Below are 18,730 nucleotides of genomic sequence, written 5' to 3' on the forward strand. Positions count from 1 at the left end.
GTTCTTTTAAATGGTTTCTCTTTGTAGCCCCAGGAGCAGAGTGTGTGTGTGTGTGTGTAGTTTTTCCTTTGAGATTTTCATGTTTCATTTCTTTTTTATTGTTCACTGGAAGATATGTTACAGAGTTAACTCTGCATGTAACCAACCTGCAGGGAAAAGGTGCTGGAAAGACATTCGGAATGTTCCTTTATTCCTGTAGTGGTAGCAGTAATAGTAAAATAATAGCCCAAAGAGAAGACAGCTCCGCAGCTTCATATGTGGTGACGTCAGATGCAGCTTGTGGATGGGTGAAGACCACGTTTGTGGGGGTCCCCGCTATATCATCATTTACAAATACTTATGGGCAGCCTCTCAGTAACACACAGGACTTATTCTGAGCCAGAGAATGAACATATTACACAGCAGGGGTTGATAAAACATGCTTCTCTCTTTTAGTAATATTGTTTTGCAGATAGAGGAATGTCCCTCCCAAACACCACACTGAGGAAGTCTTCAAATAGCTTACCAACTAGTTTTTGAAAGTGGCATTCCAGAAATTATTTCAAAATATAGAGCAAAACAAGACAAAATAAAACCCCAAAAGCAAAAATGAACAAAAAGCTAAAAACAAGGAAGAAGTTATCCAAGAAATGTAAACAACAGTTACAGCCTGTTTTTTAGATGAACTCTGGGAGCCTATTTCACAATTGATTGTGAACCCGCAGGTCATATTTTTCCTGAATCTGAAACCTTAGAGGTGAGGGCCTCTTAGCACCACATTAGGCAGGCGTTCAGTTCAGAAAACAGTTTGCTAAGTGCTCTGAGAAGCTGGTGGTAAACACTCAACTGTCTTCTTTAGAACAAATATGAAAATTGCTCTTTTCTGCAATAAGGAAGAAATTATTAGTAAATATGGTTCTTTCCTCAGCTGCTACTCAGATTTTGACTTCAACAGGAGTTTTCTATTTGCATGAACTCTTCACAAAACTCTTCACTCTGAGATAGGTTTAAATTTATGAGCTAAAGGGATACTGTCTAGCTGGAATGTGCAATACTGTTAGAAATGCAACTTTGGAAGAAAATAGTTGGGTGCAATCAGATTAAGGGCTTTTTGAATCCAAACAAACACAACACATACTATCTTCTTATTTGTGATTTCTCTTTGGGTTTCAGGTATGCCTAATACACAAAAGATGGTGGACTTTCCCTCATGTAATCCTTTGTCTATAATTAAATTGAAGTAGAGACAAACCTAGGAGTTCAGTCTACCATGTAATTTTCTTTAAGGCATAAATGTTAAGGATTTGTAAGGAGAGAAAAAAAAATAGATTTTTTTTCTTAACGTCCTGAAAAAAGAATAGTTCATCCCAATGGTGATTTTGAAGCTTTTCTTAGTTGTTGGACATGTGTTTTTATATTCTAAAATTTGCAGGAGAACCTGAAGATCCTCTTAAGGAGAAGTTAAGGCAAAGAGAAATGGACCCTGGAGAGTGTATTCCCTTTGGTGGCTAAAAATTGGACCTATAGGTACTGTTAAAAATAAAAAATGAATGATTGTCCTCTATTGGGGGCGCATGAAAGAGACAGAGAGACGGAGACAGAGAGAGAACGTAAGTGGATTGGGAGCTGTAACAATATTCTGCATTCGGAATTAATAAGGAGCAATAAGTAAATGGAGGCAGTTATGAAGGAAAATAATTCTCTCAAGAGTAAGACAAAATGATGCAAATTTGCCAAGCCAAGCCACAGTCTGTGTGCTCACCGATTAAAACAAAACAAAACAAAAACAAAAAACCCCAAAAACTAGTTGCAGGGCTTGGCGGATGATCCTTGTGTTTCTGCTTCCATGTTTGTGCTATCTGGTTGTAATTTGGGATTCCTGTGAGAATGGTCTTGTTCGAGGCAGTTGGAACCTCCAGCCTTCCATGGCTCCAGAGCCCGTTCTTTATGCAACACTGGCTTTCTCCCTTGTTACCGCTGCCCTCATCTAACCTCTGCCACATCATGTGGACCTCGGGCTCCTTTCCTGAGCGGGGGGCCCAGAACATGGTCCTGTGATCCTAGCACAGGTTGAAGCCAACACCTCTCTTGTCCTACCCTTCTGGCTACAGTGTGACATCCCACAGTCCTTTCTTCCTCTTTTTCTCACCCTTGGCAGTTCATGATGAAACCTTGCCAGCTTAAAAAAGTCCTTTACTCTTTATGTAGCTTGGGTTCCTCAATAGCGTCGGCTTTTTCAACTACATCTTATCTAGAGATCACAGCCTGTCTGGAGGACTCTCCAAACCCCAGGATAAAGTCCACCCAAATAAGATAATGGATAGTTGGAAGTCATTATTTTACGGCCTTGAGAATGGTTTAAGAAATACTTTATTCAACTCTAAAATTTTATTTCAAGAAGGATCTGGAATGAATTAGATTTAATGGATTGGCCCGAATGCTGCAGACAGTTGACTATTTCACAATGGTTTAGATGGCAGGATGTGCTGAAATTGCCACATTAAAATCCTCTATCTCTGAAGCCCTGAGGCAGAACCTTCATGGCCCTCTACTTACATCCCTGTGCTCAGAGAAGGCAGAGAAATGAACTTGATGAAGTGAAATCATCATGGGAGGAACAGAAAACTGAAGACGGCAGCTGTTTCACTGGGAAGCAAAAGGGAAAGCAGAAGGGAATGCCCCCAAGGCAGGGTCCCACCCTCTGGGCACCAAGAGGGGCCACGCATCTCACTCACTTTTCCTGAACCCCGTCATCCATGCGTGCTCCTGTTTGCCTTCATACTTGGGTAACAAAGCAGGCTAAGTGAATCCCCACAAGCCTGGTATGAAGCAAGTACTAAAAAACCTCATAACTGACAGACTTCTAGTGGCATCTGAGTGTGTCCCCAGTTTAGTCACTGATGTTTTGTATTTGGGCAGCAAGTGAGGTGCATGTGGGTGAGAACTTTTGCCCATGGCCTCCTATGATCACAGTGGTAGCTTTCAAAGGGAGTCTGCTCTTCAAACCTTGGGGACATGAGGGTCACTTGGTGGGGTAACTCAGCTGTACCAGTCAGTGTTGTACAAGAAAAAGTATATCCCGTTCAGGCCTTATCAGATTTGGAGGCTTATGTGAGGAGAGTCCAGTTTGGAATGCATGTTCAATTTATAGATGGATTGTATTTCAGAAGGTTTGAGGCTAGATGTTTGGCACTCAGAATGCATTTCTCTTTAGAGACAATCTTTTAAATGGTGGCTCAGTTTTCAGGCCAACCCACAAAAACCCTACTTTATCTACAATATGGCTTTGATGAGTACAACTATGTATTTATAATAAAAAGTAAAGCCAAGAGGTTGCTATCTGAGTAATTTAAAAAAAATGGGAAAAAAATCCACATTGTGTTAAATACATTAGTTCTATTAAATGCTAATAGGTTTAATTAGCAGACATGAGAAATTATTTTGAGATGTTGTGGAGACCCTGCCGTGGGGGAAGGGGTCCAGGATATTTCAAAGGTTTTAAAGTTGGTGGCATTGGTTCCTTGGAGCAGATGGTCTAGAAAATGCTTCTGAGGAAATCTGGACAGTTGCTTTTTCATCAGCACGTTTGCTTAGACATTTTGGGAGCTGCAATGAAGCAGTGAAGGAGGGAGCCACTTTCAGTGGTTAAGTGGGGAAAAAAATGAGAATATATACAGGAGGCAAAGTGGACAAAAAGGTGTATGTGACCTGCAGAGAAAGCATTTTGCTGAGGGAAAATGAGTTGAGTGGCTGGAGAGGCAAACCTGGTAGGGAACTTGAAAATCCTCCAGAGGATACTTGGGAAAGCTGAGGTGGGAGTTTTCTCTCTGACAGGCCCACAGCTGGCCTGGGATATTCTGGTGGCTTGTCCAGTGGGCACTAGAGCATCCTCAGGAAGGGCTTGTAGACCTCACAGATGTTTCAAGAGGCACTCACTAATTGTTCTTTTTAAAGAAATTGTAGAACCAAATCATAAGTAATTTTTTCTTAGTGGGTAAGTTAGACTGAATGATAGGATTTACTTTTTTTTTTTTTTTAAGAGTTTACTTATTTATTAGAGAGAGAGAGAGAAAAAAAATGAACGGTGGGGAGGGAGAAGAAGAAGCAGACTCTCTACTGAGCAGGGAGCCTGATGCAGGACTTGATCCCAGGACCCTGAGATTATAACCCAAGCTGAAGACAGACACTCAGCCAACTGAGTCACCTGGTGCCTGACTAGGATTTAATTTTTACCTATATGAATGTGTTTTGCCACCTTATTCCTTTTATTAAATCTACCCTTTCTCTGCTTCTTAAAGAACTAAGTTAAAAAAAAAAAACTACAGATGTTTATGTTCAAATACCTATATTTTAAAAAACTATACTTATCTTTAAATATCTATATTTAAAAGAACAGTAATTAGCTTTGATGCAAGAATCTGAAATTGATACCTAGGTTAAAAAAAATTTCCCTGGGGCACCTGGGTGGCTCAGTGGGTTAAGCCTCTGCCTTTGGCTTGGGTCGTGAACTCAGGGTCTTGGGATCGAGCCCCGCATCAGGCTCTCTGCTCAGCAGGGAGCCTGCCTCCCCCCCTCTCTCTGCCTCCCTCTCTGCCTACTTGTGATCTCTCTCTGTCAAATAAATAAAATATTTTTTAAAAATTCCCAGACCTATTCCATTGAAGATAACTAGATGTAATAAATAATTTGTTCTTTACTAATTTCCAATTCATATTTAAGACAGAGAATAGACTGTTTAGCTTTTATATTATCTAGGAATAAATAAATTTGCCAGGTAAGTTTATAGGGACTTCACCAATAAATTACTTATTATCTTAAGAAGAAAATAATGTTCAAGTACTCTCAATTTGTTGGTAGCTGATTATATAAAATATACTGATAATTAATTAAAAAATCTATTTATTGATAAAAAAGCTTTTTTAGAATCTCTGGGTTATACACACTAAATACAAGTGGAAGTACTCAGAGGACCTGAAAGTAAAAACATTTCAAGTTTTTCATTATTCTGAATTTCAAGCATTCTTACCATTTGTCATTTTGGGAGCTATTCCTTCATATTGTAATCAAATCATCTTATAATCAATTTCCACAAACTGACAGTTTTATAGAAGAAGCATAATTAAGTTGCATTTTAAAAATTACTAGCCTTAGGGGCGCCTGGGTGGCTCAGTCAGTTAAGCATCTGCCTTCAGCTCAGGGTCCTGGGATGGAGTCCTGCGTCAGGCTTCCTGCTCAGCAGGGAGTCTGCCTCTTTCACTCCCTCTGCTCCTCCCTCCTGCTCATGCTCTCTTTCTCTCTCTCAAATAAAATCTTAAAAACAATTATTAGCCTTAGATTTTTAATCAAAGTTTATACTTCAAAGAGTATCTGGGTGCTGTCACCACCCCATTTGCATGAATCTGTCAACATGTAAGGCAAGTTATCTGTTGGTATCATTCCAGTCAGTGTAAATTATTGTTAAACTGCAACACAGAAAAAGAATTTACAACCAACATGGCCCATATCACATAAGTTACATAATATATATGAACATATATAAATAATGTCAGATATAAAGCAAACATTACACTCCGGAGTTTAGAGGCCTTCCCCAGGTTTCTGTGCTTCAAGGATCTACCACTGAAGTAGAGAATCCATATGGGTCATGTAAAAGGTTTAATTTCTTCAATGTTATACATTCCATTTGAAGATGTTATTTTATTTTTTAAAGATTTTATTTATTTATTTGAAAGAGAGACAGAAGGAACATGAGTAGGGGGAGGGGCAGAGGGAGAGAAAGAGAAGCAGACTCTCTTCTGAGTCGGGTGGAGCTGGACCTGGGGCTCCATGCCAAGACCCTGGGATCAAGACCCTGAACCAAAGTCAGATGTCTACCTGCCTAAGCCACCCAGGAACCCCAGAAGATGTTATTTTATAGTAAGCTACTGTCCTTGAAAGATACTAAAATCATCTCATTGAAGAGCCGAGAGAAGAAATGGACAAAAAAATTTCCAAGGAGGAAGTCTTTTATTTTTATTTATTTTTTTTAAAGATTTTATTTATTTATTTGACAGAGAGAAATTACAAGTACACTGAGAGGCAGGCAGAGAGAGAGAGAGAGAGAGAGAAGGAAGCAGGCTCCCTGCTGAGCAGAGAGCCCGATGTGGGACTCAATCCCAGGACCCTGAGATCATGACCTGAGCCGAAGGCAGCGGCTTAACCCACTGAGCCACCCAGGCGCCCCAAGGAGGAAGTCTTTTAAATAAGTTTGTGGAATAGTGACTTATTTATAATTTCTCCATAAAGAAGAAGCCCTGTCCTATACATCCTTTCATACTGAATCCCTTTGTCTTCCTCTCTTGGAATAGAAGCTTACTGGGTTAAAGAAGAAAGCCTTTCATAACAGTGCCACTGGGTAGAGTAGAGGCAGACCTGCATTCTGAATGGTTGAGTTAGTGTTTCATGAAGTCTGCCCTTTGCTCCATTTTTAATAGAGACTCTGTCTCCCTGAGCTACTGACAATGATTCTTGAAGTTCTTGATTCTTAAAGTTCTCTTTTGAGGATAACATCTGGTTAAACAGGTTATTTTCCCTCATTCAGGTGTAATGTTTTCAAGGGTTTATGCTAATTATGTTCTTTTCTTCCCAGAAGAAACTTAAAGCCAGATTTGGATCTTAATCTGAATGAGATCAGCTGCTTGGACACTTGAGCTCCTGGCTAGTCTGTGACCAGCAAAGCAGCGTGGATGTCAGGTGAGGACTGTAGAATGGCAGAATTTTAGGACTCCAGACCCTGCCTCTTACTAGACCCCCAGGTGACTGGATAAGCTTAAGAATCTGAGAAGCACTGCTCTCAGCTTCTCTATAAGCTGCACTAAAGAATGGGGTCCAGAAAGTTCCAGTCTGGGGATTCTTGGGGCACTGAGATGGCCTTTGGCAAATTATCGCATTTCACCACTTGCTATATTGGCAACATCTGGAAAAGCCTACTTGACAAAGATCCTTATATCTTTTGGCAATGTACCAAAAAGACTCTAAAAATAGCATTTTGTACAAATTCTCCAAAACATGACATGTCTATTAATGACTTTGGTTTGGTTGTGCTGCTAGTCAAACCATATGCAAAAGGTATCTATTAAAATAGGTTAAATAAATGACAGGTTACCATGAACAATAAAACCAAGAGAAATTTAAGTTTTCTAGGAGTGACACTTTAAGTTAGGTCTGGCATTTTTTTTTAAAGATTTTATTTATTTATTTAAGAGATAGCACATGAGCAGGGGGGTGGGCAGAGGGAGAAGCAGACTCCCTATGGCCCTGAGCAGGGAGCCTGACACAGGGCTCCATCCCAGAATGGACCTGAGCTGAAGGCAGACACTTAGCTGACTGAGCCACCCAGGTGCCCCAAGGCCTGGCATTTTAACCGTAAAACTAAAAGAAAAGGCCATATAGATAATCACCAAAATAACTCATTCTTATAATTACTTTGCTTTAAAAAATATAAGCCATGGGTTTTTTTTTTTTTCCCCCTTACCATAAAAAAGTAGGCTAGTTAGAAAAAAAAAACAGTTAGACTAGGATCCTACCTTTATATCCTGTGGGTTGATGTCAGGATTTGTTTGACACTGCAGAGGTCCCAGAGTTTGGATATGAAAAATGTAGAGGAGAAATTCGTCCCGGGCAGAGAATGGCCAACCCACCTCCAGAAGGGTGTCACTGATGGTACTTGGTCCAATATTGTGCAGCTACAAGAAAGGAATGCGTAATGGTACAGCGCAAGTCAGGAAGAGGAAATCAAGCTCCATGTACTTCCTACCCATTCTAAAAAGTATTTTGGGTTTTAACACATCTGGGCTATAATGGTGGCAATAGGAAAATACCATCTATATAAGCAAGAGGAGCTCTGAAAGCAAGAGGCGCTGGTGCTCAGAGAAAAAACTTCCTTCTGTGAAGCTCTGAGGGCAGATTTCCTTAGCAAAGACCACATTCACCATGTCTGATCATTGTGATGTTTACCTAAAATTTATATTCATTTAATCGCAGGGCTAGAAATGCAATTTTAATGCTATGCTTTCAAAACCTACTTATTCTTTCTTTGCATTGAAATCTGCCTTTTTCCTGACTACTGACTTGTCAATTGCAACCATATGCAATGCACTCTCTTTCACCCTCTGGAAAAATGGTTATCCATCAAATGCCAGAGATGGTCCAGGCTCACCACAGTTCACTTCAAGTGCACATTTCAAAGCTGAGCTCCTTCTGTTTTAATCAGTGACTCTCAAAGAGAGAGAGGCCACCTCTCATAAAGAGATGAGTGCTTTAAACTCATGAAGCCTAAACTCACAGGACAAAAAAACAGCTTGGGAAAGTCACGGAATGTATTTAAATTTATTGTGGTTTTGAAAATTCACTCCAAGTTAACAGGGAACTTTTTTTCCCCCCACAATTCTGAAAATTATAATGACCAGTAGAACAACTTATAATTTGGTTTTGCCTATTAGGTGGCTCATTTAATTCACTTTATCAAAGCAACACGGCATGCACTGATAACAGTATATTTTGGGGCAGGTCAATAACATGTAGGAAACACGTGATGATTGCTTTAGTCACCACTGATTACTACCCTAAAATTTTATGATTCATTTATGCTAAGATTAGAAGCAGGGCTTCTCTGAGAATGATTGAATATGTTTGCAAACATTAAAGTTTCACCATTCCTAAGCAGAAACCGGTGCACGCAAGGCCTAATGAATTATTTGACAGCATTTTTTTTCTAGCAAGGTTCTTAATCCTAGTAGCCTTGGGGACTATGCTAACCTTTTGCTATCAAGAGAGCTTAGTGCAAAGCTTTGATCCAGGTATGGATGGGGCTTCTGGTTCTGAACCACAGGTTGGGCAGATGACAGAGGTTTACATGTTGACGCTGTGCAGGAGTTGACACTTCTTTCTCACATATGTACACAGCTCATCAGTTTTAAAATGACTTCATTGTTAACTGTAGAGAATGCTATTCACGTCCCTTGTAGCTTAAGATGAAAGTCACAGTCAGGATTACTAGGTCAGTGGAATGAGTTATGCAGGAAGGGGATAGAGAGCAGTAAATAAGAAGGGATCTCAAACAGAAGATGGCTTTTTCATAAGCTGCTGGTTTGCTTCTGGAAAATATTTTACTAATCAGCTGACTATTTCAAATCTCAGAATAAGTTATTCATGTGTGTGTGATATGTGTGTGTTTGATACAATAGCAAATAATTCATAAAATTTTCTCTCTCTGGTACCTTCCGGTTGGTGACCTTCAGTTTAAAGAGGTGGGTAGATTTTAAGGATATTTAAAAATGTAGGAAGAAGCAAAATAAAGTCCAGAGAGCTAGTCATTTTTATGCTTAGGCTGTCCAAACGTTTAAAAAAAGGAGATGTAAGGAACATCTGAAAGAGAACAGTAACAAGATAAAATATTCTCGTTCTATAATGGCTCTCACTAAAAAGCAAGTGACTCATACTGTACCCCCTCCCTGCACTGCACAAATCCAAGGTATTTAAGCTCAGATCTCAGGTCGGTGTCTTAAAGTGCTATAAAGAGTTAATTGGTAAAGAGCGTAAGACTAAATTCCTAACACAACTTTAAGATAGGTAAAACCTACCTCATAAATATGTTCCACCAGTGGTCCAACTCCTTCCTCTTTGCGGGGCTCCTCTTCTGGTTCCCAGTTATGAATGGGCAGAACAATCTGCGGAGGGTGGGATACTCTGAAACATGGAATGTTTTGTTAATTGCTGGTGATGACACAGGTGAAAAATGCTGCGCTAGTGTATAGTACACTAACAGCAATGAGTTTTATATATATATATATATATATACATATATATATATATGCAATATACTTGAGCAGATACTGCCTATATGGAAAAAGGTATTGAAAGTGATGTTCAGCAAAATAACTAAAAGAATAGTAAAGGATCTGAAAAATCTACAGGGATGCTTTTAATTCCTGGTCTCTAGCTCAGAGATAGACTCTTTTGTCCTTTCTCCTCTCTTGAGCACTAGGGAGCTCTCTTGGGACAGAGAGCTTTTCTGAGTTGAGATAGATAATTTAACATATGGACATATAAATGCATACATCTATCTATAGGTCCTGTGTAAGTGTGTGTGTGTGTGTGTGTGTGTGTGTGTGTGTGTACACACAGGGTATATAATCCCTGCTTCAAGCCATATCAAGAAATGGGACTTTTTTGGTGGATAAAAATCTAGAATTCTGTGTTGTGTTAAATGCTGACTTGTGAAGAAATGTAGTTTTGAATTAGATACTTGAAAATAGAAAAGCCACTTGTATATTCCTACTTCTTAGATTTCTTTGGCTTTTCATTAATGCAGCCATACCTCCCCCAAAGCCAGGTCTAGAGCCAAAATAAAGCTTGATCAAGTTCTAGAGTTGTCCTCTAGATAACTCTAGGGTGAGAAGTGGAGAGACAAATGATGTAATCATATAAGTAGGATATTAACTTGACACAGAGATATTCTTTGCCTGCAGTTTACACCTAGAACATGAGCACTGGCTGAATGCAATGCAGTACAAGGCATTATTCTACATTAAAAGCTGGTTCCAAACTAAATTGTTAATTTTATATTATCTTAAAAAGAATACTTCTCAAAAGAACAATGCTTTTCTAGCAATTTTTAGGTGAAGGATCTTTGAAAGATTTCCTAGACCTCCAGCTAAAAGTAACTTCAACAGAAAATCCCTCTTTTGGCAATTGGAAGTTTTAAGTGCCCTTTTAAGGGCATCAGTAATTAATGCAGCCCCTAGCAACTTCAAATGCTATCTTTATTCCACACCCCCTCCCCAGTAATCTCTTTCTAAAGCAGAAAGCAAAATTTATTGGACTAAGAACTGACCCAAGGGCAAGTAAGTAATTTTTGCGTGTCCTTATTTCCTCATCTGGAGAATTACGATAAACTCTGGGTTGTATACTACAACTGATTGGAAGACATCTCAAATGCTCTTTGTCAAAGTCACTTTGGCTGCATTGTCTTCTAGGGGTGGGTGGAAGAAATATAATTTTTAAACTGACAACCCACAGAAATGCTACTAAATTATAAAACCCTTCGCTTTCATCTCTAATGGGCAACTATTAAATTACAAGTGCAGGGCACAGGCTTGCTGAGCTGGTACTTCAACATTCCCTACCCTTCGTCGGTTTGTTGTTATGTCATGCTGCCCTTTCCCACTTGATTTGATTAAATCATGTTCAGATTAAACACTGGGGACTTGGTGAGGAGAAGAGTACAGAACATAGATGGTTACTTTTATTTGAGCAAAGCTCAGAGAGTTTGGGCTTCCGTCTCCGTGGAGTCTTCATGACCTAACCACCCAGAACTTTACTTTGCTCTTAGCTTGGCAACAGAAAGTTGACTCCAGGCTCCATATCCACTGTGAGGCTCTAGGGAAAATCCTTATTTATTTACTTATTTGCATAAAGAACACATACAGAGCTGAAGCTGAGCACATTTTCTCTGGAAAGTTTTGTTCTTATAGTCATCTGTCCTGGGGGACTGGTCATAAATGTTCAAGTACCACAGAATTATAAATATTTAGAACTTGACAGGACTATGGAGACAGTGTGTTCACAATCCCTCATTTTATACATGAAAGGAAAACTGATGTTCAGAAAAGTAGGGGTTAGTTGCAGGTGAAGACTTCAGCTTACTCAGGTGTACTCAGGACTTTTCTATTTCCAATGTACAGATGACTCTTGAAAAACACGGGTTTGGACCATGCTGGTTCATTTATGTGGATTTTTAAATTTCTATGTGAGTTTTCATATAAGGTACAGTACGGTAAATGATTTTTTCTCTTCCTTATGATTTTCTTCATAACATTTTCTTTAGTTTACTTTATTATAAGAATACAGTATATAACACATATGCAAAATATGTGTTAGTGAACTGCTTATGTTATCTGGAAGGCTTACTGTCAATAGTAAGCTACTAGTAGTAAGTTTTCAGGGAGTCAAAGTTACATGTGCAGGGGGTTGGCACCCTAACGTCTGCATTGTTCAGAAGCCAATGGTATAATGCACCACAGGGGCCATGAAGCCACAGTGATTTTAGTAAAGCCAACTTAAAGAAACTTCCTGCCCCATTTCTGTAACAAAATCTAATAGAAATCTGTACAGAAAAGATAATCTATGATAGGCCATGACAAATCATGGCAAAACCATTCAAAAGCTATGGCTCCCCAAATTCAGTTATCTACTGTCTAAGACTTTTTCAGATCTGGGGAAATCATGACAAAAAATGGCTCTCTGAAGATTCCAAATGAATAAATGAAACACTGTCCACTCTTTTCAAAATTACCATTTTTTTTTTTTTAAGAAGGAAGGAAGGAAGGAAGAATATAATCAACTATTAGCCAAGGATAAACAGCCCTCACAGCTCTTACTGAATAGTGCTCACATGCTAAGATGGAGGATAGAACATTATTCCACCTGAGACCCCCCCAGGGATAAGAAGATTGGGGTACCAGTGGTGACACCAGACGTTAGGAAAGGATTAGGGAAGCAAGGAATTAGGTTTTTGATAAGTTAAAGTCTGTGTGCTATCGGAAGTTCACATCTGATGCTGTGTTAGTACAGTCTGAATTATTCATTCATAATCATGTTTTCAAACATTGTAAGCCCCAAATAGCAGACTACTATTTATTGTGTGCAACAATGTTGGCTCTACCCATTCTAGCCAGTGTCTATACAGACCACCATTGTTTATGACTGTAGTGTCCCCTGATCAATCCCACTCAATCCTGATTACCCTTCGTGAGCTCAATGCATGTGGTGCTGCCTCTTGTGGCCAAATTCTCTTGCAGACTTAATGCTAAATTAATCCTTTGTACCAACAAATGACATGTGAATCTACTGAAAGACAGTGTTGACACCATCTGGCTTTGAGAGAAGTGGACTAATTCTCAGTATTTTCTTTCCCATTGAAGAAATAAATGTATTTGAGTTTATTTTTAAAATGATAAAAACAACACTGAACTGAAAAAGAGCTGCTAGAGACAGTGCATGATAAAATATATTGGAATAAACACAACTGGCAAATAAAATGAGATTTTTCTGAAGACTGAACATGGAAGATTTTCAACACAGTAGCTGTTTGTTCCTTGAAGAATTAAACATTGAAACCAATATTTTTGCTGAGTATCTGGAATAAAGAGTTTTACGTTGCAAAATGGCTAAAAAGAACTCTAACCCTGTGTTAGAGAATAAACTGTGGTTAAATGTCAGACATTAATCCAGCAATTTAAAAAATTACAACCATACAAGAAACCCAATTTTAATTACCTGTTTTGATTATTGGTAAAATGAATAGATAACTTCCTTCCTTTTTAACAGAGAAATACTGATGACATAAATGATGGCAGAAATATATTTATAAATATTTATCTTATAAAATGGATATATAAGAATATATACAGCTACATTACACTCTCTGCTGCCTTGGACTGAGTTATGTCTTATGGAATAAAAACAGTTCCCAATTTAAAATTTGCTTTGGGATTAAAAGACAGTTTCAGTTTATTTTTGGTTAGCAAAACAAAGGTTAACAAAGCTTAAAGAAGGAGACAAAACTTCATATACACTAGTTGTAAATGTTAAAAGATATAAAAATAAGATAGCAAAAAAAATGCTTATTTCTTCTCAGATTTCCGTTAGTGTTTTTCTCAATGTGAAAGAGGAGGGAATTAAAAAAGAAATGCACAAAAATGAAACATCTGGATTAGCTGCAAAGATCTACAAATCAAACAGGTCACTTCTCATGAGTCATGAGTTAAAGAAGAAATCACAAAGGAAATTAGAAAACATTGTGACTGAAACCCAGCATATCGACATTTTGGTATGTGCTCAATCAATTAGAGGGAAATTTATAGCACTATATGCTTATGTAAGAAAAGAAGAGAGGTCTCCAATCAATAATCTACTTCTACCTAGAGGAAGGAGAAACAGGGAAAATCCAACACAAAGTGAACAGAAGGAAGGAGATAATAATAACATAAAGAAGGAGCTAATGGAACAGAAAACAAAGCAAATAAAAAGAGAGAAAAAAGAGGCACCTGAGTGGCTCAGTCAGTGAGTGTTTGACTCTTCTTCTTTTTTTTTTTTTTTTAAGAAAGTTATTTATTTATTTAACAGAAAGAGCACAAGTAGGCAGAACAGCAAGCAGAGGGAGAGGGAGAAGCAGGCTCTTCGCTGAGCAGGGAGCCTGATGCCAGACTTGATCCCAGGACCCTGGGATCATGACCTGAGCTGAAGGCAGTCACCTATCTGACTGAGCCACCCAGGTACCCCGAGGGTGGCTCTTGATTTCCACTCAGGTAATGAGATCAAGCCCCAGGATGGCACCGTGCTCAGTAGGGAATCTGCTGGAAATTCTCTCTCTCCCTCTGCCCCTACACCCACCCTGTGCTCTTTTTTTTCCTCTCTCTCTCTCCACAAATAAATAAATAAATCTTAAAAAGATAGAGAAAGAGAAAAAAGAAAAGTCAATGAAATAAAAAAACTGGTTCTGTGAAAAGTTCACTGAACTCTAGCCAGAGTAATCAAGGGAAACGTAGAAGGGAGTAAAAGATACAAATTGCAGTGCAGGGAACGATGAGGTCCCACATACATTAAAAGGAAAATGAGAGACTATCATGAGCAACTTTATGCCATACATTTAACAACTGGGATGAAGCAGATAAATTCTTTGAAAGACAAACAGAATGTTTCCTCCATAAGACCAAGATAGGATCTAAATACAAGACAAAACATTGGGAAAGGCATGTGCTATGTATGGTGAGTGCTGGGAAATGTGTAAGCCTGATGATTCACAGACCTGGATCCCTGGGGCAAGTAACCAATATATGTTAATAAAAACAATTTAAAAAAATAAATAAATGCAAGGCAAAAATGTCTTCTTGCACCAAGTCTACTCACTCTTGCCCTGACAGTCCCCATCTGTGCAGTAAGAGAAGAAAAAGAAAAGAGGGGCGCCTGGGGGTGCTTAGTGGGTTAAAGCTTCTGCCTTCAGCTCGGGTCATGATCCCAGAGTCCTGGGATCAAGCCCCTGATCGGGCTCTCTGCTCAGTGGGGAGCCTGCTTCCTCCTCTCTCTCTGCCTGCCTCTCTGCCTACTTGTGATCTCTGTCTGTCAAACAAATAAATAAATAAATCTAAAAACAAACAAACAAAAAACCCCCACAACACACACACACACACATGAAAAAGAAAATAAAGAAAAAAGAGAAAAAGCTTAACCATGTAGTAAACAACTCAACTTTTCCCCAAAAGTGGTGTGTTGTAGCCTTTGCCCTCAGATTCTGGGAGGTGAAGTCTAAGATCTAGAAATTTTATGCCTGAAAGATGTATCTTTGTTTTTCTGGGGGCTTGGGGTCACACTGAATATTCTAACCATACAAGTTATTGTGAGGGTTGCCCACATCAGAAAGACCAACAGTGTGAGTCAGGGTGGGAGCCTCATCACATCATATTAGACAACCTGGAGACAGATCAATTAAGTCAGTTATTCAATTGATCATGTCTATGTAGAGGATCCTTAATAAAAACTGTGAACACTGAGCCTTGGGGAGTTCCCTCAGCTGGGGATACTCCATGCATCCTGTTACACATCCATAAAAGGAAAGAAACATGACCCGGCTCCATGGTGGATAAGAACAGAAGTCTTGTGCTTGGTTCTGCCTCAGGCTCTGACTATGCAATTCTTCCCTTGGATAATTTTAATTTTTTTATACTGATGGGTATAATAGATTTCAGGGAGCTCTGTCAGTCCTTCTACATGAATTATCAAAGCTGGGGGCAGTTTTGGGAAGCACACAAATCTGCAATTGGTATCAGAAGTAAGGGTAATCTCTTGTGGGTACTATTCCCTCTAACTCTGTATTTGGCTAAACTTTTGCATGTACACATTGGATTAGTTGGGGAAAAAATCAAACTTTTTATTAATAGATGCCATGGCAATGCTATAGAAAATTTAGGAAATCAAAAAACAATAAAGCTACTAGAATTTGTAAGCAAGTTTACCAAGATCTCAGCATACTGCTTGCCTCTCAGGACTTACTGTACATGCAGATCAATGGAACAGAATGGAAGGTCTTGAAGCAGAGCCTCACAGATGGCTAGAGGTGTCAAGTAAGTCGGTGGAGAAAGGATGATCTTTCAGCCAATAGCATAGCAGCAACTGGATATTCTTATGCAACAGTGAACCTTGGGTATTACCTCACACCAGATACAGATATTAACATAATCACAGACCAAAATGTAAAACTGCAAAACTTGTAGGAGAAAATATGGGAAAAAAATCTTGTGACTCTAGGCAAAGTGAAGACCTTTTCCTACAAGGGGCAAAAAGAGTACAAACTATAAAATATTTATTTATTTGTTTGTTTATTTTTTAAAAAAATTATTTATTTACTTTAGGAAGAGAGAGAGGACAAACTATAAAATACTTAAAGTTGGATTTCATACAAATTAAAAACCTTTGCTTTTTGAACATCACTATTTAGAAAATAATAAGCCATGGGCTCCTGGAAGGCTCTATCATAAAGCATCTGCCTTCGGCTTAACTCATGATCCTAGGGTTCTGGGTTGGAGCCTCATTGGCGGGCCCCCTGGTTAGCAGGGAATCTGCTTCTCCTTCTCCCTTAGTGGCTGTCTCTTTCTCTCTCTCAAATAAATAAATCTAAAAAAAAAGAAAATGTTAATTAAATGGCTAAAAACTAACAAAAACCAACCTGAAGCCCAGGTGGGCAAGTACACGGCACATCTGAACTTACACTCTGCTGGTGAGAATGCAAAATGGAAATGGCACAGCCACTTTGAAACAGTGTTTGGCGATTTCTTATAAAGTTAAACATACCCTAGCTACACAACTCAACTCCATTTGTGAAAATAAATATCCCAACAAAGACCTTATGTGAATGCTGATAGCAGGCTTATTATTAAGAGCCCCAAACTGGAAACAGCCCAAGGGTTCACCAACCTGTGAATGGATGAATGATTTGGGGGCCTTCCGTAGAGTGGAATACTGCTCAGCAATAAAAAGAAACAGACCACTGATACACGGAAGAACATGGGTGTTTTTTCAAATGTATGCAAATGCAAGTGAAAGAAGCCAGACTCAAAAGCCTACATTCTGTATGGGTGTATTTATATGATTTTTCTGAGAATATAGTGACAGAAGATAGATCAAAGTTGACAGAGCCTGGGGAAGGAGACTGGGTTACCTACAAATGTGCATGAGAAGCTATGTGGGGTGACAGAACTGATTTACATTGAACATCATTGTGGTGTCTTAGTCCTTCAAATCGAAAGTCTAAAGAAAGAATTTTACTATGTATAATTTATTCTTCAATAAAACTGACTTAAGACACACACACACACCAAACCCCACAGACCATGAAAAGGTACTTGCAACATGTGTACTTGTTAAAGGATTAGTGTCTCAACTCTAAAATAGGGAAGAGTTCCTTCCTATGAATTAATATGAAAAAATTAAGTCTCTTCATAGAAATATGTCCTAAGAAATTAGTAGAAATTACCCAATTTGGGAGAGAGACAAAAAACACATGAAAAACTTACTCAGTCTTGTTTAGAAATCAGGGAACAGCAAATTGAACCTTCAGTTGGATAGAATTTCTCTTTTTTTAAAAAGATTTTACTTATTTGCCAGAGAGAGAGAGAGTACACACAAGTAGGCAGAGAGGCAGGCAGAGGCAGTGAGAGAAGCAGGCTCCCTGCCGAGCAACAAGCCCGATAAGGGACTCAATCCCAGGACCAGGGATCATGACCCAAGCCGAAGGCAGCGGCCCAACCAACTGAGCCACCCAGGCGTCCCAGATAGTATTTCTCATCCATCAGATTGGCTCAAAATGAAAAATTTAACCGTGTTGTGAGTTGGTTAATAATGTGTAAGTGAAAACTTTCCTCTGTGTCTTGTGGAACAAGAAGTAGGTATAATTACTTTGCAATATAGTTTGGCACTATTTAATAAAGTTTAAAAGTTTACACTGTCTGAACCTAAAATTCTGCCTCTAAGCAGGTACCCTTCTGACATTCTTCCACATGTGTACCAGAAGATATGTACAAGGAATTTTGTAAAAAAGGAAAAAGAAAATTCCAGTAGAATGGATAAGTATGGTGTAGCTTTACCATATGAAATTTCTGCAATTAGAATGAATGGACTATAGGCAAATGCCCTAAAGTGGGTGAATGCCAAAAATGTTTATTTGAGTGAAAAAAAAATTCACAGAAGTATAAACAAAACAAGATTTTGTGTAAATAAGGTTCAAATAATTCTCTTATAAGCTACATAGCATAATAATTTATAAAGATGCACCTGGAGACAAGCTGCCTGACTTGCATTCTAGCTCCCCACTTCCTAGCTTGTAGCCTTCAGCCCCTTGTGTCAAAATTTCCTCACCTGTGCAGTGAGGATACTGGTACATATTAAGATGTGCTAATGGGCTGGGGTAGCACATAGAAGGATAAATACGAGCTAGGTATTATTATTCTTCTCTAATCCACTAGGTGGAGCCTCACTGGTCCCAGGACTTCAGGAAGGGCTTCCCCCCATTGAGAGCAGCAGGGGGCAGCAGTGAGAGAATACATGGAGATGGTGGCTCTGACTACGGTGGCTCTAGTTGCCATTATGAGTCTTTTTTTTTTTTTTAATTTATTTGACAGATAGAGATCACAAGTAGGCAGAGAGGCAGGCAGAGAGA

General features: G+C 38.9%; 1 protein-coding gene across 1 annotated transcript in view; it reads right to left on the reverse strand.

Moving 5' to 3' along the window:
- The window catches only part of ITGA8 (integrin subunit alpha 8), a 172,504-nt gene that overhangs the window by 26,639 nt on the left and 127,135 nt on the right, over positions 1-18,730 (reverse strand). Inside the window, exons 24-25 of the mRNA XM_082739047.1 lie at positions 9,600-9,705; positions 7,545-7,703 (exon numbers count right to left, since the gene is read on the reverse strand). Coding sequence (XP_082595173.1) covers positions 7,545-7,703; positions 9,600-9,705 — 265 coding nt within the window. The remainder of the gene's footprint in view (positions 1-7,544; positions 7,704-9,599; positions 9,706-18,730) is intronic.

Source organism: Mustela nivalis (genome assembly GCF_964662115.1).
Source record: "Mustela nivalis genome assembly, chromosome: 7".
In the NCBI taxonomy this organism is placed as follows: domain Eukaryota; kingdom Metazoa; phylum Chordata; class Mammalia; order Carnivora; family Mustelidae; genus Mustela; species Mustela nivalis.